Source organism: Caretta caretta, chromosome 24, assembly GCF_965140235.1.
Source record: "Caretta caretta isolate rCarCar2 chromosome 24, rCarCar1.hap1, whole genome shotgun sequence".
In the NCBI taxonomy this organism is placed as follows: Eukaryota; Metazoa; Chordata; order Testudines; family Cheloniidae; genus Caretta; species Caretta caretta.
In genome coordinates this window covers 8,753,909-8,777,038 of record NC_134229.1, presented here as the reverse complement: position 1 = coordinate 8,777,038, position 23,130 = coordinate 8,753,909, and the positions used below count along the sequence as shown (strand labels likewise).

At 56.7% G+C, this 23,130-nt stretch overlaps 1 protein-coding gene across 4 annotated transcripts in view; it reads right to left on the bottom strand.

Moving 5' to 3' along the window:
• The window catches only part of CELF3 (CUGBP Elav-like family member 3), a 36,003-nt gene extending 13,672 nt beyond the window's left edge, over positions 1-22,331 (bottom strand). For 3 of the 4 annotated variants that reach the window (XM_075122699.1, XM_075122698.1, XM_075122700.1), the window contains exons 1-2: positions 21,737-22,049; positions 10,007-10,089 (exon numbers count right to left, since the gene is read on the bottom strand). In XM_075122699.1, the coding sequence (XP_074978800.1) occupies positions 10,007-10,089; positions 21,737-21,881 (228 nt within the window). In that variant the 5' untranslated portion in view covers positions 21,882-22,049. Of the gene's footprint in view, positions 1-10,006; positions 10,090-21,736; positions 22,060-22,157 lie in introns of those variants that run through there. The other variant, XM_075122701.1, reaches the window with a different exon arrangement.
• Positions 22,332-23,130: the final 799 nt, after the last annotated feature.

Below are 23,130 nucleotides of genomic sequence, written 5' to 3'. Positions count from 1 at the left end.
GGGCTTCAGACAGCTTCTAAGTGGGGGGCGGGGGTGACCCACTGCTCCTGGCCTGGGGGATTCCCAGCCACGGGCCAGTGGGCTCCTCAGGGTTAATTTAGTCTAGAGAGAATGAAAACAGGGCTGGGCTTAGCTCCTCCCCTTAGTTTGCAGGAGACACTTGGGGGAGGAAGGGGACCCCCCCCCCGGTCTCACGAGGGGCACCTCAGCAGCGTTGCTTTGCTGCTCGGTACCATCCCTTCTCTCCTCCCAGCCTACCTGCCCCAGGGGCTGGAAACGGGAGTCAGGCTCCCAGGGCCGCAGGGGGCTGGCGGGAGCTGCGCGGTGGCTTCCCCCTGACGGAGGGCCCAGGTTCAAATCCTGGCATAGGCAGAGGGAGGCGGCTGGCCGAGGCCTGGTTCGGCTTGTGGCCAGGCTGCCTGTGTGACCGACCTGGGGTTTGAGAGCGACTCTGGCTGGGCCAGGCAGCAGCTCAGGCTAGCCAGCTGGAGCGGTTCCCTCTGCTCTTAGCAGCTAGCTCAGGGGAGAGCCAGCCCAGCTGGGCCGTGGTCTCCGCTCACGTGCCAAGCCACGGCTCTCTGATCAGATCCCACCCGGCCAAGCCACTGAGATCCGGGACTGAGCCAGTGTCCTAACAGATCAACAACAGCTGGCGCAAAGCGGTGGCCCTGACACTGGCTGCAGCAGAGGGGCCCCCGTTGCTGGGCCCCGGTGTGGCCGGCATCTGGGAGCCGTGGGACGAGGGAGACGCTGGGAGATGCTAAAGGAGAGACAGCTGGGCCTAGTGGGGAGGGCACTGGGCTACAAGCAGGATGCCTGGGTTCAATTCCAGGACTGACACTGACCACAGGCAAATCATTTCTCCTCTTTGGGCTTCAGTCTCCCCTCCCACCTGTGTCTATTCAGCCAGGAAGCCCCGGGTCTGGGCAGTACCTAGTGCAACGAGGCCCTGATCTCGGTTACTCCGTGTCTGGGCAGTGCCCGGCACGACGGGGCCCTCTGATCTTGGTTACCATTTGTGACACCTGATGATAAACCCCTGAACAGAGACATGCAATCGGGTAATTGTTGCTGTCAAGACCATCCCCTCTGTAACTGGGGCAACTGGCTGAGGGGCAGTTGCCATGATAATAAATACCATCCTAGGATGGAGCGCTTGGCACAAGAGACTCAGATCCAGCGGCTGGGTTCGAGGGAGGGCTGGGCAGTTTCATGGGAGTTAGCTACAAACTCTCCAGCTCTCCCGCATGGGGACGTGACCCCATCACTGCTGGGGTCAGCGAGAAATGTGCTTCCCTTCAGCCCCCAACCTCATGCAGAACTGGCAAGCTGGCCAAGTGCATTGTGGGACCGTGGGGGCATGGGCCACTGCCTGGGAATCCAGATTTCAGAGCCCGATGCCCTCAGCCGGGAGGGGAAAATTCCCTGTTCCCTTATTAACCAGAAAGGAGAGCACAATTATTGTACTGAGCAAGAACTCTCTAGCGAGCCAATGGCTGTTAGAAATGAAAACCCGTCAGGTGCTACATACCCCAAAGAGGGGAAATAAATTAGGGACTGGCCCTTTGGGGGATATAGCTTTCAGCCCATCCCACCCAAGCCCCCAGAAAGATTGCACGCTCCATACCAGATCCCCTCCCCAGCCTGAGGCACCATGTGCTCCTCTCTGTTCTGTCATGGGCCCGGGAGCGTTCTGCAGGGAGGGGATGTTTGGGTTTGCACAGTGGTCTCTTAAACAGGCAGCAGGAACCAGACTTGTGGCCCAGAGGCAGAAGATTCTGAGCTGCTTTGCACAAAAACGGAGACCCCAGGAGGCCCCAGTCACTGGGTGACCCCAGGAGCTGCCACCCAGCCTCTGAGTGAGGGTGGAGCCGGATGGCTTGGCCTCCTCGCGGGGATAGTTTTTGGCTGGCGCAGGTCGGGCTGAGGACGTGCCAGTGACTTGATCCCCCTGCCCCCCAGATCAGAAGGCAGCTGCTCTAATCCCACCCCTCCAAATCCCTCCTGCCCCTCCCGCCTCGCCTGGGATTTACCACGCATAAATCCTGGGATTATCCAATCAAATTGAAAGCTTCTTAGGTCCCGGCGTGCAGTGCGAGCCCCATGCCGGATGGCAGCAGTAACGCCGTCTGGCTGGTGGGGTTCAGGGACCGGATCCAGGGCAGAGGACGAGGGAGGGGCGAGTGGGAGAGCAGCCAGCAGAGCAATAGCAAAGCGTCCCAAGATCAAGTGATCCCGGGGGTTGGGAAGGATCCCAGCAGATCCCAATAGATCACCCTGGAACCTCAGTCCCAGTGAAGCTGAACCCAGCCCCCAGGCCACTCTTTGTCCGGAGGCGTGGTTCAGGGCTCAGGGTGAATTGTGGTGGGAATGAGAAGTGGTTAGTGCTGGCTGGGGACAGGCATCTGGGGCAGAAGAGCTGTGCAAACTTTCCCTGCCCCAGCTCTGCCACTGCCCCTCAATCCCGACCCACAGCCCCCTCCTATGCCAGCCCTGGGCTCCCCCTCCCCCAGCTCTGCTGGCGCCCCTCAATCCCCACCCACAGCCCCCTCCTATCCCAGCCCTTCCCCCCAGCTCTGCCGGTGCCCCTCAATCCTGTCCCGCAACCCCTGCTATCCCAGCCCTGGGCTTCCCACCACACAGCTCTGCCGGTGCCCCTCAATCCCGACCCGCAGCACCCTGCTACCCAGCCCTGCCCCCCCAGCTCTGACGGTGCCCCTCAATCCTGTCCCGCAGCCCCTGCTATCCCAGCCCTGCCCCCCAACTCTGACGGTGCCCCTCAATTCTGACCCGCAGCCCCTGCTATCCCAGCCCTGGGCTTCCCACCACACAGCTCTGACAGTGCCCCTCAATCCTGACTTGCACCAGGGCAGGGAGGGGGCATGCGCTGGTTACAGGAATTGGCCGTCGGGAAAACCCCAGGGCAGCTGCCAGGCTGCACACCACCAGCCAGTGCGTTAGTGGAAGCGGATACGGGAACGAGCCCACGTGGCCCCAGTCTCCATCCCACAGCCAGGGCAGGGGTCAGCAGGGGGGAGGCAGGAATGGGTTTCGTTTAAGGTCCAAGATCCCATTGCTCCCCCCTATCACAAGCCAGCCATGCTGGGAGCTTCCCCCTGCCCTAGATCCCACAGAGCTGTGGTGGGAAGGAGACTCTGAGCCGGCGGGAGCTGGCTGGGGGGGAGAGGGGGGTACAGGGGTTGCATGGGGAGAGGATGTGAAGGGTGGAGGCTGGGGGGGCATGTTAGGGAGTGGGAGGGCATCTGGGTGCAGGATATTTCGGGGCTTGGGGCTCCCAGAAGCTGCTGGGGTCAGAGGTCAGCAGAGTCAGGCTGTTGGGGAGGGGGTCAGAGCTGCCCCCTCTCCCTGGCCCTATTTCCTCCTAACAAGGGGGTTAGCTGCTGTCCCCCACCCCTGCAAGCTCGGCTGGGGGTAGGGGAGCAGAGCCCCCTGTTCCCCATTAGAGTGAAGGAGCCCAGAGCCAGTGATCGTGGGGGCTACAGATCCCTGTATGTGTCCTAGAGCAGGGGGCTGGGAGCCAGGACGCCTGGGTTCTCTGCCCAGCTCTGGGAGGGAAGTGAGGACTAGTGGCTATCGCAGGGGGGCTGGGAGCCAGGACTCCTGGGTTCTATTCCCAGCTCTCAGGGGGGAGTGGGATCCAGTGCTTAGAGCAGGGAAAGCTGGGAGTCAGGACTCCTGGGTTCGGTTCCCACTCCTGGGAGGGGAACATGCTCAAATGAAACCGCCGTGTACCTCCGCCCGGGCACAGGGCCCCGCGAGGCCACCAGCCCTCCCCCTCGGCAGCTGCTCAGGAAGCAGACCTGGCCCCAGACACACGCACAGACTGGCTGGCGTCGCTGCTCCCAGATGTTGCGGGCGAGTCCCCCCCCCGGATAGGCCCTCGGCTTTGTTAGCTCAGCCGCCCCCTGTCCCCAGCGCACCTGCCCCGCAGACCATGTTTACCTGGCAACGAGTCATTATCTGCCCGCTGGTTACCTAGCTACCGGGCTCCTGGTGTCCGCACCCCGCCAGGAACAGAAGGGGCTATTTATAACCCAGCCGGGCACCCGCGGCCTCCCCAAATAAAAGGGAACCTGCCAGTGCTGGGTCCCTTCAACCACCGCTCCCATACGCTGCGGAGACGGGCACATTTGCTACCCACAGATCAGCTGAGCCAGGGCTATGCCTAGCAGGTGGCACCAGGATATGTCTGTTTCTATGCCCCATTCAACACTCAGTCTCTCAGGCAGGGATGCCAACCAGGGGACCAGTCAGTGCTCAGGTGGGCACAGGAGATGTGGACCCCCCCAGCTAGGATGTGGGCAAAGACCCAGCAAACTCGAGTGGAAAGACTCAGCTGGACCTGAGGCCCTGGACCAGCTCGGCCCCGGAGGGTTCCATCCGCTTGCACGCATGTGCAAATGCACACGGATCCCCTGCTCGCACGCACGAACACACGCGCCTCCCCTGGCACATGCCGGCAAATGCGCCCGCCTCTCCTGCCCTGCCACAAATGCACACGCGTGCACGCGCCCTCCCTCACGGACGCACACACGCCCTGCATGGGCCAGGGCATGCCTCCGCTCGTACGCAGGTGCAAAGGCACGCAGCATCCCTTTGCACACGTGTGCTACACACGCGACCCGGCACCTGTGTACACATCCCCCCACCCCCCACGCATACAGGCGCAAATGGTCACACGTGTACCCCTGCATGCGTGTGCATCCTTACATGGGCACAGCTTGCTTGCACATGGAGTGGTTATAGACACCCCCCTGCAAGGACTGAAAATTCAAGCCTCTCCTCTCCCAGCCAGACACAGCCTCTCACCTACTGACACCCGGACCCCGGACCACCTGCCCTGGGAGAGGGGGCGGCGCCAGGCACCCTGACCTGCCCGGGCAACAGCTGCCAGGCCAAGGGGGGAGCTCCTTTAAATCAACCCAAGAGACAAGCGAGCGAGACAGGAACAACAAAGCTGGAGTGCTGGGAAAAGGGACAGGATGGAGAAGGGGTGGGGGAAAGAAGCGGGAGCGGGTGTGTGGGGGGAAACAGCAGAGACAGACAGACACACACACACAACACAGCGTTTACTAGGGAAAAGTCTGGATGCCACACTGGGATCCTGTGGGTGAGAGGGCAGGGGGAGGGACTGGGAGGCAGGACTCCTGGGTTTCTAGCTCTGGGAGGGGAGTGGAGAGGAGTCTAGTGGCTAGAGTGGTGAGGGGGCTGGGAGCCAGGACGCCAGGGTTCTATTTCTAGCTCTGGGAGGGGAGTGAGGTCTAGTGGGTAGAGCGGGAGATAGGGCACCTGGAAGTCAGGACTCCTGGTTTCTGTCCCCAGCTCTGGGGGGGTGTAGGGTCCACTGGGTAAAGCAGGAGGGCTGGGAGGCAGGACTCCCAGGTTCTGGCCCCAGCTCTGGAAGTCGAGTGAGGTTGAGGAATTGCAGATGGAGGGAATGGGAGCCAGGACTCCTGGATTCTGCTCCTATTTCTGACAGGGAATGGCATCTGATGGTTAGAGTGGGAAGCTGGGAGTCAGGACTCCTAGGTTCTCTTAGCAGCCATGGGTAAGGGAGAGGTGTCTAATGGTTAGAGCAGGGTGTGTTGGGAGGGAGGGGATGGGTCCAAATCTGTTCCATGGCTCTAAGCACAGTATGCAGATGCCACCTTGATCCCTAACATTGTCCTGGATTCCTCCCCACTTGGTATTTCACCCGCCCCTCCCCCCGCGCCCCACCAGGGTCTCAGACTCCCTCCCCTCCCCCACAATAAGCTGTTCCTGCCAATGAGGTTTGTGACCCAGGGCGGGGTTAGTGACCCAGAAGCCTGGTGCATGGAGCCTAGAACTTGGGGTCTAGAGACAAGCAGTGACTCCAGGGTCTGTCTTGCCGCTGGGGTCGTCATTCACACCTGTGCAAAGCAGGTGTCCCCTTCCTCCCAATGTGCTGGGGGGGGCATTTGTGCTGGGCACTGCTTTACACCCTCTTTGCACACTCAAAATGATGGCACAAGAGGGCGAGGTGGGGGGTGCAGTGCAGAGCCAGGATGGCAGTGTTTGGGGGGGCATTAAAAACCCACCATATCTCTCCCTCCCCCAGGGACCCTACGTTGTGGGGGCTGCTCCCTGGGGACTCCCCCCCACCCCAGGCGATGGAGGGCATCATGCCCTGCAGCGGGAGAGCTGACACAGCTGCACCAAGAGGGGCACCCTGTGGTGGTCACCGTCTCAGCTGAAATGTCCGGGCCTGAGCGAGCTCTAAGAGCAGGCTACGTAGCTGGGGTGGTAACAACTCCCCTCACCTGTGGGTCAGGCCAGCGGGGACCCAACCATGACACACAGTCTCCCCCGGGTTCCACACCCACACCTGCTAGCAATGCTATGCACTAACCCCCCCCCCCCACGTTCACTGAGACACACCCAGAGCCCCAGGCTAACAGACGCACCCTGAGAAGCCAACCCCTGCCAGACACAGAAAACACAGACGTGCTCACACCAGGAGCCGCCATAAGAGGTAGGCAAAAGACACACAGACGCACACATACTAAAAACACGCACGCGCTCACATGCCACATGCCCTGATTCCCTGTCGCCCTGCACCAGGCCCGGGCACTTACCCCAAATGGGTGTAACACATGGCATTTCATGCCTACTTTGCACAGGTGCTAACGCACGGGACAGGGGACTGTTGACCTAAAGTGTGTTATAAACGTGGGCTTCTACACACAGACACACAAGCATGAGATCACGCCGGCACACGGCTAAAAGTTACAGAGAACCGTGTCCACACCTGACTCACACAATCCCACACTCGTGCTAAACACACACACACACACAGAGGGAAACACACACCCAAAGGCTATGCTCCCAGCTCCATGGCTACATACTCCAAACCCAATCAGAGACAGGCGCACGCAGCAATCCACCGGCACATAAAGGGCCGGGGAAGAAAAGCAGGTGGCGAAAGGGGGTGGAAAAAGCAGAATAAAGGGAATCTCCGGAGACAAAGCCCCCACTCTGCAGCATCTGCTCCCAACATTCAGAAGGGAGGAGGCGAGAAACAAAGTATCTGGCCCCCTCCCTCCCCAGGCAAAATGCACTTGGATTCTGTGTTTGTGCTTCGGGGGGAACGATGGAAAGCTAGTGGAGGGGGGTAGGACAAGCAGAAGATGTCGCCCTTTCTTTCGAGTGTGGCGCAGTGGGGTGGGAAGATGTGGAGAGAGCAAATCCACCCCCAGTGGAGCTGGTGTCTTGGTGGGAGATGCCCGCGAGGGTTGCTATGGGGATGCCAAGCAGCCTCTCTCCTCCCAGCCTGGCGCCGTGGTTCCATCAGGCCTGTTTTCCCACCCAGAGGCATGGAGGGGCTTTATTATTTGCCCTTGTTGTTCTCCAAGGGACAGGAGACCTTCCCTGGCCGCGCCCTGCCCTCCCGCCCTGGGCAGCCCGGCCACTTCGTCAGCCAGCTCCTGCTTCCCTGCCAATCCCCCCTGCAGGGCGTTGCTCCCCGGCAGGGCTGGGGTCCCCGGCTCGCTGCTCCCCACTCACCGAAGGGAGGAAATCTCAAGTCACGATCTGTGTGGAAACCGCCCCCCTCCTGGACATAGGGAGCCAGATTGGAGGGTCAGGCCTCCAGGGCAGAGGGAGACCTTCGGCCTTTGTGGCTTTCCATCAATAAGCCAAGGCAACACGGCATGCTCAGCTGAGGTCCTGGACCCAGCTCTAGACAGGCCAAGCCCCTTCCCCATCACGGGGTCCAAAGTAAGTCAAGGCTCTGCTCACCGCCTGCCTGGGGCTGGGGAGGGTCCCATACAGCTCCCTGGCTGCCCCAGGGGATGGCAGGGTGGGCATCACACCCAGGAGAGGATCGAAAGCCCTGGGGCAAACTAGGCTTCAGTTCTGTCTCTGCCAGGCCCCCACCCCTGGCATACTGTGGGGCAGGGCAGGGCAGGGCTGTTCCTCCCACTGTGCACAAGGGAGTGGTGGCCCAGAGAGGCCCAGATCCTCGTTGGTGTTTAGGACCAAACTGCCATTCAGAGGCCCTAACAAAAGGACAGCGTCTGGACCACAATGGCTTAAAGCCCCTGGGACCCCATCTGGGGCTGGCCAGCAGGATCAGTGGCAGATGTGGGGCAGTGGTGGGGAGTTAGGCGCCTCAAGACCTCTGAGGATCGGGGCCCTGGGGACTTGCACCATGCAGCCTGGGATTCAGGCCCCGCGGCCCCTGAGGTGTCTGACTCTGTGGCTATCGGGGTCACCCTGGGCCAGACACCCGGACTGGGAGACACCAGGCTAAAGATCTCTCCTGCAAGGACCCGCCAGAGCCCCCAAGAGCTCAGCCCTGCCAAGGACCCCCGAGCATTGGATCCCTGCTCAGCCAGCAGGCCCCAGGGCAGGGAGCGGGGAGAGAGCGCCGCTTGGCAGTGGTTTTCCCCGGGGAGCTGGAGGAAGGAGGGGGACAAGCAGCAGTCCCAAAGGTTCCCGTGGGAGGGAGCATGAGACCAGGCCAAAAAATGGAAATCCTGAGCAGTGCGGGGCACCTTCCTCTACCACTGATTCCCCTGAGGGGGCCTTCGTGGATCAGCCAGGTCCCCAGTGTCTTTACCTCCCACCCACTCCCCGGACACCCCGGGGAAACATCAAGCCCTGCGCGCTAGGCCTGTTTGGCGGGGAAGACACGACAGGTACTGCTACAGGACAAGGGGGCGTGGTGCTCCCATTTGACAGCCGTCTTATTAAAGTGATTGAGATCCGCCAATCCCGCCAGCCTGCTTCTCGGCGCACATGTGTGCGTGGTCCGCCAGCAGCAGAATTCCCATTAGTCAGGATCTTGACGCATTTCCAGATGCGCCTGGCCCGGGCGTGTCGGCTTGCCAGGGCCCTGGCGCACCAAGCTTGCGGAGGGCAGGGGGAAGCGGTGGGCAGCTTCTTGCTAATTCTCTGCACCGCTAGGTGCCCAAGCAAAGGGCCATGTCTCCACATGAGCCCCCAGCCCCTGTTCAGGCCTGGGGGTTGCCCCCCACTAAGCCGCTCCCCCTACAGGGAAGCAGGACAGTCTTAGCACTGGAAGAGGAGTGTGATATAGCTAGGCAGGGAAGCGGGAGTCCAGGATTCCTGGGTTCTATACTTGGCCTTGGGAGTATGGCCTTGGGGGAGTTTGCTTTCACTGCTAAGTGTCACTGGTTCAAAGCCCTGCTCTGCACAGTCTAGCTGGTGGTGCTGTCAGTGGTTTGGTGGCCCCTGAGTGAAATGAGTTTGTTGGGCCTCAGCACCAGGCTCTGTTCTCTAGAAACGGGGGTCCCTGGAGCGCAGGGGTGCGGCGCACAAGTGGGACTACTTCTGTGCCTGGGACCACACACAGGACTTTGCTCTCTTCGGCTGCCAACCCGGCACCAGAAATGCTCCAAAGCCAATTCAAACTGACTGGCAGAGCCCCAGGGCACAGACGCCCACCTGGCACCATGACAGCACCCACTGACTGGCACCCTGAAACCCCCAGTTGGCAAGAGAGCCGGCCCCAAACTGCCTTTCCATTAAGTTTCAGGAGCTGGGAGCGAGTCACCTTGGGCAGAGGGCAGTACAGGGGAGAGGAGGTGTCACGATCAGAGCTCCGACAATGCTGGCAGGCGGCCAATGCCCATGGACGGGAGGGTGTATCTGTCACCCCCCACTCTCCTCCCGTGGTCCCTTCCCTCCACCCCCCTCACCTGAGCCAGGCAGAGCTGGTGGCCCCATGGGAAATCACCCCCTCCCCTCTCCCCACACCAGTGACAGGGCCCAAACCGCCAACCCAGACTCCAGTCAAACCTGTATCTCGCCGAGGAGATTTTATGGAGCCGGCCATCTGGTTATCGCAAATGCTAACGAACGGGGGGGGGCATGACACACCGGCACTGGGGGTTGGCACTGACGTTTGGGCAGCTGTAGTCAGAGATAACGGAGAGTCTCCCCTGCCCAAGTCCCTCCCCCTCCACCCCCTGCCCCCCCGCATCACCCTGCAAGGACTCACCCCTGGGAGCGTCTTCTGCTCATGCAGGGCGCTCTGCGCCTTGAGGGCTGATTCTCGAGCACAGTAGGTCAGGAACGCGCATCCTGCCGGAGAGAGAAAGCAGAGGAGAAGGGTCACGGGTGCCTCGGCTCCCTGCCCCCCGACGCGGCAGATCCCCCCACAATCCTCCCCCACTTGAAAGGGCTCCTGGGACAAAGGGACAGTAGCAAGGGGGCTGCCGGGCTCCGCCCTCAGGCCCACGGGCCAAAGGGGGAACCGTGAACCCAGCTTCCCAGGCTCGGGGATGGAGGGCTAGGACTGAGCCAAGCCCTAATGGGACAGTGAGGTTGGCAAGGCCCATACCAGTCCCGTGTGTCCCCCTTTGGATTGGCTCAGTACAATGCATCTGCCAGGGGGCGCGGGGAGGGGGGTGGATTTTCCCAGCGGGGTTTGGAAGGGAAAGGGGAAGGAAAGGGGATAAGCCACTCAGCTGGCATCTGGGAGATCTAGGCTCAGTTCCCAGCTCTGCCACTGACTCCTGCATGCCCCTGGGCAAGTTTCTTTTGGGCCAGATCCACAAAAGGAATTAGTGTCTAACTCCCATTGGAGTCCACAGGAGTTAAGTGTCTAATTCCCTTTGAGGATCTGGACCTTCATTTCTCTGAGCCTCAGTGCACACAAAGGGGATAATACTCATTCTTGTCTGTTTTGATTGCGAGCTCTCTGGGCCAGAGGCAGCCTCCCACTCTGTTTGTACAGCCCCCGGCGCCATGGGGCCTGGACTTGCTTGGGCTGCTACTTGCAATGCAGATGATACCAGCCCGAGAGCTACAGAGCAAGGCACTGACAGAGGAAGAAACTGAAAGGGACAAGCGGAAAAGTCAGAGCGAGGTCAGGGGGCCCATCAGAGCGCAGTAAGCGATGGACGTGGATACTAGAGAGTCTGGGGAACCCCAGTCAGGAACCCTCCTCTGCCCCATGGAGCTTACATAGCACATTTTCAGTCACCCCCCTTCTGCTGTCCATTCTTATTCTTATTCCACAACAGAGAACATCCCGACTTTTGCTGTCCACCCTACTGCAGCTGCTTTTGCATTAGCAGATGTTCCCCTTCAAAGGCCTAGCTCCTGGATTCAAATGACTAGAGAAGAACCTCAGCTTCCATTTAAAACAAAAATCCCTGTAAGTTTCTAACTCTCCTGGTTACAGCGGGTAGCTTGAAAATGTGAACCGGGGGCACCTGAAGAACCAGGAGACAAAGAACATAAGAACGGCCATACTGGGTCAGACCAACGATCCATTGAGCCCAGTATCCTGCCTTCCGACAGGGGCCAATGCCAGGTGCCCCAGAGGGAATGAACAGAACAAGGAATCATCAAGTGATCTATCCCCTGTCGTCCATTCCCAGCTCCTGGCAAACAGAGGCAAGGGACACCATCCCTGTCCATCCTGGCTAATAGCCATTAAAGGACTTTGAAGCCATCCTCCATGATTTTATCTGTTTTTTTTTTAACCCTGTTATAGTCTTGGCCTTCACAACATCCTCTGGCAAAGAGTTCCACAGGTTGACTGTGCGTTGTGTGAAGAAATACTTCCTTTTGTTTGTTTTAAACCTGCTGCCTGTTAATTTCATTGGGTGACCCCTAGTTCTTGTGTTATGAGAAGGAGTAAATAACACTTCCCTATTCACTTTCTCCACACCAGTCATGATTTTATAGACCTCCATCATATCCCCTCTTAGTCTTCACTTTTCCAAGATGAAAAGTCCCAGTCTTATTAATCTCTCCCCAAATGGCAGATGCTTCATATCCCTAATAATTTTTGTTGCCCTTTTCTGAACCTTTACCAATGTATCCTTTTTGAGATGGGGCGACCACATCTGCACGCACTATTCAAGATGTGGGCATACCAGGGATTTATAGGCAATATGATATTTTCTGTCTTATTATCTATCCCTTTCCTAATGATTCCCAACTTTCTGTTCACTTTTTGGCTGCTGCTGCACACTGAGTGGATGTTTTCAGAGATCTATCCACAGTGACGCCAAGATCTCTTTCTTGAGTGGTAACAGCTAATTCAGACCCCATCATTTTATATGGTTGGGATTCTGTTTTCCAATGTGCATTACTTTGCATTTATCAACATTGAATTTCATCTGCCATTTTGTTGCCCAGTCACCCAGTTTCGTGAGGTCCCTTTGTAACTCTTCCCAGTCTGCCAGGGACTTAACAGTCTTGAGTAGTTTTGTATCATCTGCAACCAAGCCTGCACATTTATCATTTTCCAAACAAATCTCCTGACTTTTAAGCCAATCTCTTGTGTTTTGCTGGCTCGGGATTGCGATACCGCTGCTGACCACAGTGCCCAGATCCCCAAAGACATTTAGGTGCCTCACGCCCATGGATGAGGTGGGCCGAGGTTGGGGAAAGCGAGCTGTGAATGTTTGGATAGTGGAGTTGACGGTAAGATACTGGTCCAGGACACAAAGCATCTGGCCTCACTTCCGAGATCTGCCACAGACTTCCGGAATGACCTGGGTCAAGTCACACCAGGCCAGATTTGATGGCGATGGGACGACCAACTGAGGCCAGTTTTCCGAGCACTCGGCTCACTTGAAGGGCTATGGTTGCCCTAAGTGCTCAGAATCCAGCAGCTCCTAACTTGGCAACGGTGATGATTGGTTCTTTGCATCGCCACAGCGTCTAGTAGCCCTGGTTCTGGGCCATGACCCCCTGGCACTAGGTGCTGGACAAAACACAGAAAAGGAGCTAACACCTGCCCTGCGGGGCTCAGGCCGCTCAGCTGTTTTGAAAAGCTGTCCCCGGTTGTGGGTGCTGAGCCCTGCTGAAAACTTGGCCATTTCTCTCTCTGGGCTCCCTGCCAGGAGCACGGCCGGGGGCTCAGATACTGCGGGCCGGGGGGCACTGAATGATTGTGCCAGGCTCCACCAGCGTAGTCTGTGGGCACCTCACAATCTTTACCGTACTTATCCTTACAGCCCCGTGCCCCTGGTGAGACAGGGCAGGGCTCTTATCCCATTGTACAGGTGAGGAAATTGAGGCACAGCGAGGCCAAGTAACTTGCCCAAGCTCACCCAGGGAGTCTGCAGCAGAGCGGGGAGGCCAGCCTAGGGGGTCGCCCCGACCGCTGGCCCATCAGTCTCTATAATTACCCTGGCTACTCTGCCCCTACCAGAGCTGTGGGCCATTCTACTTGTCAATGGAAAACAAGTCGAATGCTATCAACAAACTTGGCCCCCTCCAGCCCCACAGCGTCAGAGTCACGAGGCCTTGCAGCCCCCACAGGAGATAAGCAGAGACAGCTTCATGGTTGATTTAACCCCCAGTGGAACCAAAAGCCCAAGGCGGCCTCAGAGGCTGAGCCCATGATTTGGGCAGACACCTTGGGCGTCGTCGGTCTCCTGCCATTGACCAGGGCTTCAGTGGAAAGCAGCAGACGCCAGAGTTCCAGAGCAAATTCTACCCTGAGTGGCAACGGCTGTGAATCCAGAGTCCCTTCACTGGCATAAGAGGCCATGCCATTGATGCCAGGGGAGTCGCTCTGGATTTACACCAGAACTGAGATCCGAGTCTGATGCAGGTGCCACAGATTCCAGTGACTTCCCTCCGGGTGGATCAGAAGCGCACTGGAATCACTCCCGATTTAACTGAGAGCGGGGTCGGGGCCTGGCAAATTGGGGCTGGGGAGATTAAAATAGGATCAGCCCAAGGGCCTCCCCAACCCAGATCGCAGCCCCACCCCCAACAGCCCTCCCTCTCCAGTGCAGCCTCCCCCTGCAGCAACCACTCCAGCGATCCTACCTGGCCCTGGTCCTAGCACCTCCAAGCAGGATATTAATGTCTGTGCCCGCCTGGCCGTCTACCTGATTCTCACAGGGAGTGGCGCAGTTGGGACTGGGGAGCGGGAGGTGGGGGAAATCTGGGATGGATGTTCTCAAACCCACCTTGCAGACATGAGGGTAATCCGGCACCTATGCACACCTCCCCCTTGCTGACGTGGGGGGGGTGGGGGCCGCAAGCCCCCAGACCCTCCTGGTAATCCCTGTGCTAGCCCCTTCTTCCTGTTAATATCATAGTGCTCTGTACGCCTGCACCCTCCCAAGACCCCTGAAGTGCTGACCTTTTTCACAAGGGAGGGGAAACTGAGGCACAGAGCTGGGACATGACTTGCCCCGAGGTAACGAAGAGTTTGTTTACACAGCAAAGAAAACCAAAGTGAGTCAGTGGAAGGGCTGGAAACAGAACCTAGGCCTCCCCTGCTCTAACCACTAGACCCCACTTCCCTTCCAGAGCTGGGACAGTGGAACCCCAGAGATCTGACTCCCAGGCCCTCTGCTCTAACCACTCATCTGCATTGCCTTCAGAGGAGCACGACTCCCACCAAGGAGAGATGCAGCAGGAATCCCCAGCAGGCAGAGCAACGAAATTCCCCTCTCAATGGAGAACAGGGTGTCCTGCATTATATCCAACTCTGATAAACCCTCTCAGCTCCTGGGGAGACGGGGAAGACGGTGTGTCCAGGGCAGAGGGGAGCTTCCAGGCCCGTGGTGTGCTGGGCAGAGACCTGGCTGGTTCAGGGCACGTCCCCTGTCAGTTACCATCTGCAGGCCAAGCCGGAGAGGGGGCGGGCAGGGAGGACAGAGGAAGCGCTGAAAGCTGTCAGAACTAGATGGCTTGCATGCAATGAGTTCCTGAGGAGATCAGGCATCTGCAGCACAACCCCCCCCCTGCAGCTGGCACTCTCTGGCCCCGGGCTGGCAGCCCCAGCAGTGGAGGCAAGGATTGAACGGGCTAACCCCAGCTCAGCCCCCCCAATGTCCCCTCCGCTGGACTTAGCGGCACATCGGCAGGGAAAAGCTCGCCCTGGCACTGCCCTGGTGTAGACAAGGCTCAGTGTCAGGGCCTGTCCCACTGGTACCGCGCAGTGTGCCGACCCAGACAGCTGTGCATTCTGCGAGCATTCGGCAAGCAGCAGTCCTGCCCTGGGGCTGCGAGCCCCTAAGGAAAGGGCCTGCCCCTTTCACTGTCTGTACCTACAGCTCCTAGCACAGGGGAATCTTGACTGAGGCCCCTAGGCGGGGCTGCAATAGACACAAAGAACAGCAACAGGTGGGCTAATGGGCCTTGGCATCCCTGACTACGGGTTCAGCTCACTCGACAATAACTAACACACACACACCCCTCCCCCCTTGCTCTTCGGGCTCCGAGCAACAGACCTAATAAACACAAATGTCTGTCAGAAGATCCTCTCCACCCCGCCTTGATCCACTTAACATTTTCCACTGGCAATAAAAAGAAAAAAAAAAAAAAGAAAGCTAAAAATATCTACCCCGCCCAGAGAGCACGAATCGCCACAAAGGCACAGCAAAGGAGGAGGCCAGACGTCGCTTAACAAACCCCAGGTTTTCAGCTCTCTCGGGCAAACCACAGAGTCTGAGATTTTAAGGCAGGGGCCGTTATGAGCTTCCCCGGCCAAAGAGCCCCCAGCATCTCTGGGATCAAGCCCATAGCGTCTGGTCGAGCGACGGCTTGGCTTTTAAATAGCCAGCCAGTCTTGAGTTAAAAGCCTTCCAGGGAGGGAGAAGCCACCTCATCCCAAGGCGAGCTGTCCCAGTGGCTAATCACCCTGCCTGCTCACCATGTGAACCTTATTTCTAGGCTGCTGTCTGGCTTCACTTGCCAGTCACTCCCTTTGGGGTTTCCTCTCGCCGCTAGATCGAAGAGTCGCCGACTCTAAAAATCACCCAGGCCCAGATCACACTTCCCCCTTCACCTTCTCCTGGATAACCCGGAAGCCTGAGCTTCTCCAGTCTCTCCCGCTGGTGGGGGCTCCAGACCCTGGGTTATTCCTGCAGCTTGGGTCTGAACCCTCCCCAAAGACACGACAGGCCTGGGCGGGCTTGGCCAGGCAGGCGGGACACCTAAATCAGGGCCGGTTTCCCCAGGGGGCTCGGCAGGTGGCTGTTCCCGCCGCTATGCTGTGTTTTGCTCTTGTGACCCGCCGCTTAGATGCCCGAATGGGAGCTAAGCTCTTCTGAAACTCGGAGGGAGCGGGTCGCTCGGAAATCCGGCCCTTTGACCCGGGAGTGCCAGCCACTTGGGGACTGTGAATTAATTCGCCCAGCTGTTTGGTATTCGCCTCATCCTCATGTGACAGAAGGGGAAACCAAGGCACAGAAAGGGCACTGACTTGCCCAAAGTCACGCTGGGCAAAAGCAGCAGAGCTGGGAAGAAAACCCAGGAGCCCTGATTCCCAGGCCCCTGCTCTAGACATCCCCCCAGACCCAAGAATAGAACCCAGGAGTCCTGATTCCCAGTCTTCTGCTGTAACCACTAGACCCCACTCCCTCTTTTTATAAGAGCCACCTCCCCTCTTTCTTTTCACTCCCCCCATCAGTTCATTCTCTCGCTGAACCAGCTGCTAGCGAGCTCAGAGCAAGTGACGAGCGTGCGGGCCACAGTGTGGGAGCGTGTGCCAGGCACGTGTATGTCAGCACTGGCGTGAGTGGCCTTGACACGAGCCGTCCATAGCGCTCGGGCAGGGCCTGGGGAGGCCGGCTCTGTAAAATATTCATGAGAAAAATACACTCTTTTTCTTCGTAGCTAGAGTCCGGAGACTAATCGTCGCTCCCTGCCAGCGAGAGCGCTGTGGAGGGCAGCGAGGTGGAAAAGCGGTTTTGCTCCAGCCGGCCCTCCCAGAGGCGCCCCATTGCCAGCCCCATTGCCAGCAGCCAGAGGTCTGCCAGCCCCTCTGCCTCTCGCAGCCGCTCCTGATGGAAGCCGGGCACACTGCGGGGTCCTCAGCTGGGATGTCGCCAACACTGCCTCCTTATTGCCTTGGACCAGCTGGGGAGCTGACCCTGCCCATGAACCACCCTCACCTGCTCCGGGGTGGATCCGGGGTGCGGATTGTGTTGCTCCAATCCCCTACTTGTGTGGCCCAGCTGTAGCCATCTGATCCCCCGTCTCCCCTCCCCTGAGCCCTTCCCAGCCTGCCCTGGATCTAGTCTTACACCCGCCCCCTTATAAAGAAGCCATACCCCCCTTGTACGGATGGGGAAACCGAGGCACAGGGTGAGTATGGGCCGGATACTAATCCCCCGACTCTTGCCTGCATCCCAAGTCACCCCTCTGAGATCGGTGGGTGGCTCCCAGAGGAAGGATTGACTCAGCTTGGGGCAGGGTGCAGCAGCCCGCTCCTTGGTCAAGGAGGCAGAGCCAGATAATTTCAGCCAGACCTCCTGCATCCTAGCCCCGCTGCCTTAGCCTCAAGGCCATTCTCCCTCCCTCCCTCCTCCCCCGACCTTGGGACTGCTGCCCTGCAGAGCCCTCCTCCTGCACCGGCTAGCCCAGGGAGGTGCCCCAGCCCAGGGAGCACAGAAGCCTTCCCTGCCATGCTAACAACCCACTAGAAACCTCCTCGGGAAAGGGCAAGTTGCCTAGGGGTCACCACGAGTGGGCCAAACCCAGAGGCCGCCAGCACCAGAAGCTCCCTGGCGGGTAGCAGTAGTAAACTCTTATCCTCTGCGGGAACGCGTGGAACACCTGCTGAGCCAGCTACACCCGGATCCCAGCCGGGGCAGGCTGTACCGCCACCAATTCCAGAGTTGGGTTCCAGGGTCTGCCAGCCCCTCTGCCCCCCTGGGGTCAGCGTGCACAGAGCTAAGAGAAATCCACCCCTGGGCACCAGGCCCGGCCCAAGACCTGAGCCCTGGTAGAGCCAGGGGCTTGGGCAGGCCCAGCGGTGAGCGCACAGTGCCACGGAGCCACCAGCTCTGTGATTGGGCCCCGTGGCTGGGGGTGTCCTGCTCTGGGGAAGGTCATTAAGGGGTTGCACGGGGGAAGGGGCAGTGGCCTCCTCCCAGGCTGCTGGTCAGTATTGTCCCTTGTGGAGACAGAACTCTGTGGGGCGGGCCTGTCCTGCCCTGGCCAGTTGGCACAGATCCCGCGCCACCTTTCTACATCGGAGCCCCCAGAGCTGTGGGCCTGGGAGAGCTTGCCCCACGGCATGGCTCTGAGCCAGGGGGAAAGGACCAGGCTCCTGGTTTGACAAGTGGGACCAAGCAGAGGGTAAAACCTTCTCTACTCAGACTTGATTGCTCAGGGGAAGGGGGCATCGCACCTCGTTATCCCGCAGTAACGACCCCAGACTCCAGCCTGGCCCCGTACAGGACTCTGTGAGCCCCAGCACACGACAGTATCTTCAGCAAGGGGCTGCCCAGGGCAGATCTGCCAGGGCCTAGCCAAGGAGGGTCCCTTCTGCCTTAGCTCCCAAGGTACCTTCCTCCCAGAAGCAATGGCTGCTGAATCCCTGCTCTGGTAGAAGCCAAGAGCATGAAGCCGGGTTTATCCTATGCTCCACCCGGGGCCCAATCCAGCGTGGGTGCTGAGCACTCTCAGCTCTTCCTGAACTCAAGGTGTTCAGCATGGCACAGGATTGAACCCTCAGTGCCCAGCTCAGTGTGTCAGGGGCTGGGCAGATACTGAGCCCTTTGGCAAAGCTGGTGCCAACAGTGGGTACGGCACAACTGGAAATCTGCCCTGTAATCCGTCCAATCGTGTCCAAGCCAAAACCCACTGAAGTCAACGGGAGTATAACGATGCTGAGGACATCACAGGCCTGGGACCTACGCATGCATTTGGGTCAAGCCCTTAACGATGACATCTTATAGCCACTCAATCTGCAGCTCTTTGTTTGACCAGCCCCCCCCCGTCCTCTGAAGAGATGAGCATTTATTGGGGTTAAAACCATTCACTGTTTTTTTTTTAAAGTCCCCTTTTGAGAAACTGAGTTTCCCCCACTCGGGTTTTTGGCCCTAAATCTGGAACGGGAGCGGTACCAAAAAACTGCCGTTAAAAAAGAATAATCAAACGCATTTACGGTTCAGCCTCAAAACTGTTTCAGCTGGGGCCGCCCCGATCATTCAGATTCCACTGCCGCTGGAAAGCCGGATTTCTCTCTTCCCTTCCCCCACCCTTGCAACATACGTGGACAACAAAACCCCAGCCCAGCCCAGCAGCTGGGGTTAGAGCAAAGCTTCCTAATCGCCAGGACGATAATTATTTGAATCCTGCAAACTCTTGGTTAGTAGGTGTCGTGCTGGCTAGCCCCTGGGCTTCCATGGCACTGCTTGTATCAGGAAGTGCTACACCTGGTTAGGCTCCTGGACTGGGCCTTAGCTGATGTAAACTCTATGGGGGCATGGCCTTTGCCTTCATCCCAAAGCACCTAGCGCTGTCATTGCTACAGAAATAAAGAAGGATCTAGTCCAGTGGCTCTCAACCTTTGCAGACGACTGTACCCCTTTCTGGAGTCTGATTTGTCTCGCATACCCCCAAGTCTCAGCTCACTTAAAAGCGACTTGCTTAGAAAACCAGACATAAAAATACAGGCATGTCCCAGCCCCACTATTACTGAACAATTGCTGACTTTCTCATTTTTACCATAGAATTATAAAATAAAGCAATTGGAAGATAAATATGGTACTTACATTTCAGAGTAGAGAATACAGAGCAGTATAAACAAGTCACTGTCTGTATGAAATGTTAGTTGGTACTGATTTGGCTGGTGCTTTTTATGTCACCTGTTGTAAAACTAGGCAAATATCTAGATGAGTTGCTGTCCCCCGTGGAAGACCTTTGAGTACCCCGGGTTGAGAACCCCTAATCTAGTCCATAGCGGTTCCTCTGGATGCTGGTTATTGGAGTCAGAAACTCTTCATATTCACATTGGCTCCCTCTCCTCCCAAAGATGCTCCATTTTGATTCCCTGAATTTGTCAGCTTTGCCAACCCCAGGGGTGTATCTCAGCCCCCCACACCCGAGTTTCTCTTGCACTGGCGAGCCAGGGAAAACAACCAACGCCGAGTTTGTGTCACATTAGCCCGGTTCCACCCTGCTACATCTTCCCCCGCTGGGACTGCCTGGAAATGGAAGCTTCTTTCACACCTTTAATAATTTAAACATCTTTGTTATGTAAGGAGGTTTGGTTGGTTTTTAAAGCACAAAACTCTTGTCCTGGAGCATTCTCTGTTTTGCGACTTGCATATAAATCATTTGCATTTGTATTTGATAAAATAATTAGTCGCGCCTAAGGGGACCCGCTTGGTTTAGTGAAAATCCGAGCGATTGTTTATCTGTGGTTTTTTTGTAACGTTCAAACCTTCCTGCCTTCCAGTCCTATAACCACTCTCACTCTCGGGGTTAGAACCGAAGTTTTAAACCCATAGAGCAATAAGAAGACCCAAGAGCCGGCTCTGAAGTCAGAGCCTGGTTGTTATTGTTGATGTTTTCCACATGTACCAGCTGTAAAAATATGCTAAGGGCCAGATTCTCAGCTGAGAGGAATGGGCATAGCATCTACTGAAGTCAGTGGGGCTACTCTGATTTACATCAGTGCTGGATCTTTCTCTCCTCAGTTTACAAAAATATCAGCCAATGTACCTGATTTATAAAGGGGTAAAATAAAACCCGTTTTCCTACACTTTGATCTCCTCTCTTTTTCACACATTATACAGTGACTAATCTTTGCCAGCCAGCCTCCATCCCTAGGGCTGAATCCCTCAATCCAACTCAAAATACCCTCCGAGAAAGCCGGGTTTCCACAATTGCTTTAATTCTGGGCTTGTAAAAATGGAATGTTATCAAATTCTAGAAAATGATCTTATGCGATTCGCCTCCTTGGCTAATCCTGCCCTGCCTTCTCTTTTGTTTTCAGGAATATTCCCAGAGCAGGATTTTTCACCCATGCCATTTGGAACTTTCTTTTGAATTAAGAAATTGGCCAGAGCCCTTGTTTAATTTGCCCCTGGATCTATTTCACATGCTGATCTGCAGCCCCCCCCCCCATTCTGCTTTTTAAAGACCGCTTGCTCCCTCCCTAATACAGAGCAGTGTGTTTAAAAAAGAAGACAAGAAATGAACCAGCAGAGACAAATTTAGCTCTGACCTAGAGGCCTCAGGCTGAAGACAGGCCTCCTTTAGCAGAAGCGAAGGATATGCCATTTGGCAAGATCACGAGAAGTGGGTTGGGGGGCGGGGGGACGACAGACCGTCTGTTTATACAGGAGGAAAGGAATCATGAGGGAACAGTCAAAGCCCAGCCTGGGTATTTGGGATCAGAACCTCACAAGTTTTACCTTTGCTTCCTCTGGCCCAGAGTTACACAAGTGGCAAATATTCACTGGGTTTGGGACTCAGATGATAACTCAATCCCTGTGCTAAATGGAGACTCAAAGGTGTCCGGGGCAGAAGGAAATGGGGTCACAACCCCCCCCCCCCACACACACACACAGGGCCTGACTCTCTCCAGTGCAAAACTACCCCACCGGAGTCAGGGTGAGGTGGCGGAGAACTGTCCCTTCCCCCGCTCCAACCCCACCCCCTAAACCAATTGCACATACAAACCCCCGGCCTCTATCCATGACGCCTCTCATCTGATTGTACCTCCTGCCATCTGCTACCATCTCACTCTCGCTGCAAACAGCTCATTGTTGCGTGGCCTCCCCCCTCTCTAAGCCCTGACATTTTAATATGCATGGCCATTTCGCATGGCCCCGACTTTCTCTGCCCTCCTGGCCACAGCTGATCTGATCTCCCCCGACATCCCCAAGTCTCCTTTTTTCTCAGGCTGCTCTTGCTTTGTCATTTCATAGTCAGTTTTCTCTCTCCTCCTCCCCCCCCCCCGCGCCATCCCATTATTGTTCTAGCAGCCTGGGCCTGGCTCACTTACCTTTGTGCATGCCCGTGTATTTGTCCTTAATCACTGTCAACTCGTAGATCTTCCCAAATTGCTCAAAGATGGGCTTGAGATCCTTCTCCTCCAAATTCCGTGGGATCTGCCCGATGAAAAGTTTAATGGCATCGGGTTCCTTCATTGGTCCAAAGGGGCGAATCTGGGGGGCGAGCTTCGAATCGCCTACCCAGCCCCGGCGGAGGAAGCGAGAACACAATCCCAGCCTTAACTACGGTCCCAACACTGCCCAGCGGCGAACCAAACAAAGGGAGCAGAGGCTGATTGGTGGCTCTGGATGCTTGAACCAGGATCTTCCAAATCTGTAAAAAAAAAAAAAAGTGGGTTTTTTGGGGGTGGTGGTGGGGGGGGGAGGGGGATTCCTCCCTGTTGCCTTCTTGCTGTCTCTGATTTTTTTTACCTTTAAAAAATAAAAAATCCGGATTTTTTTTTTTTTGGTGCAAAAAACACAAATTAAATCATCATCGGTAAAAAAGAAAAAGAAAAAAAAATCAACTCTGAAGAATCTTGCAATTCCGCCTCCTTGGACCCGAGCTCTTAGCAATGTCACAGCCCTGGCGCGAATACTTTTGATCTATTAATTACAGAGCTTGCAAAGCAGTTAATTAGTTTATTGATTAACTTTCCTTGAAGAGGCTGAGACCAGTGTAAATTCTTGGGGTGGGTTTTTTTTCCTTAAAAAAAAAAAAATGCATATAAATAAATAAATAAATAAATAAATTATCGATTCATTTCTTCCTTCTCCTTTCCCCCCCCTCCCACCCCTTTTCCAAGCTGGATTTCAGCTGCTTTTGCTGGATTTCTCCCTTTAATGGATCTTGAGCTCTGATTCAAATCTCTTCTTTACCAACAGAACCCTCCTCTCCAGACCGCCCTCCTTCCCTGACAAATAATGATGTCAGATTTAGGGACCGGGAGCAAACTCCCAGCCCCGGGAGAGACGCAGGCAGGCAGGCAGGCAAGCAGGGAGGTTCAGTGCCACAGAAAACGACAGGCTCAGGCCAACCGATGTAAATAAATACAGGCCCGGACAGAAAAACAGAGACCCCGGCTTGTTACCAGCACTGCTTGTGCTGTTCTTCTAAGGGCCGCTTCCTGAGAAGCCAGTGTAGATGGTCTATATAGGGAAATAGTGCACCATATGAGATCAGATCATACAACACAGAACACCCCCACAGATACTCTAGTTTGAGTTTATTAGGTGTGCACACGTACATGCATGTGCATATACGGGCCACGGCTTTCACAAGTGATGAGTGGTTTTGGGTGCCTCAATACTGGGGTTGCCCAAGTGGAGACCCCCTGAAAGGGTCCAGACATGCAGGGGCTTCAATCTCTTTTAGGAGCCTCAAGCGTAAGCCAGTAATAGAGGC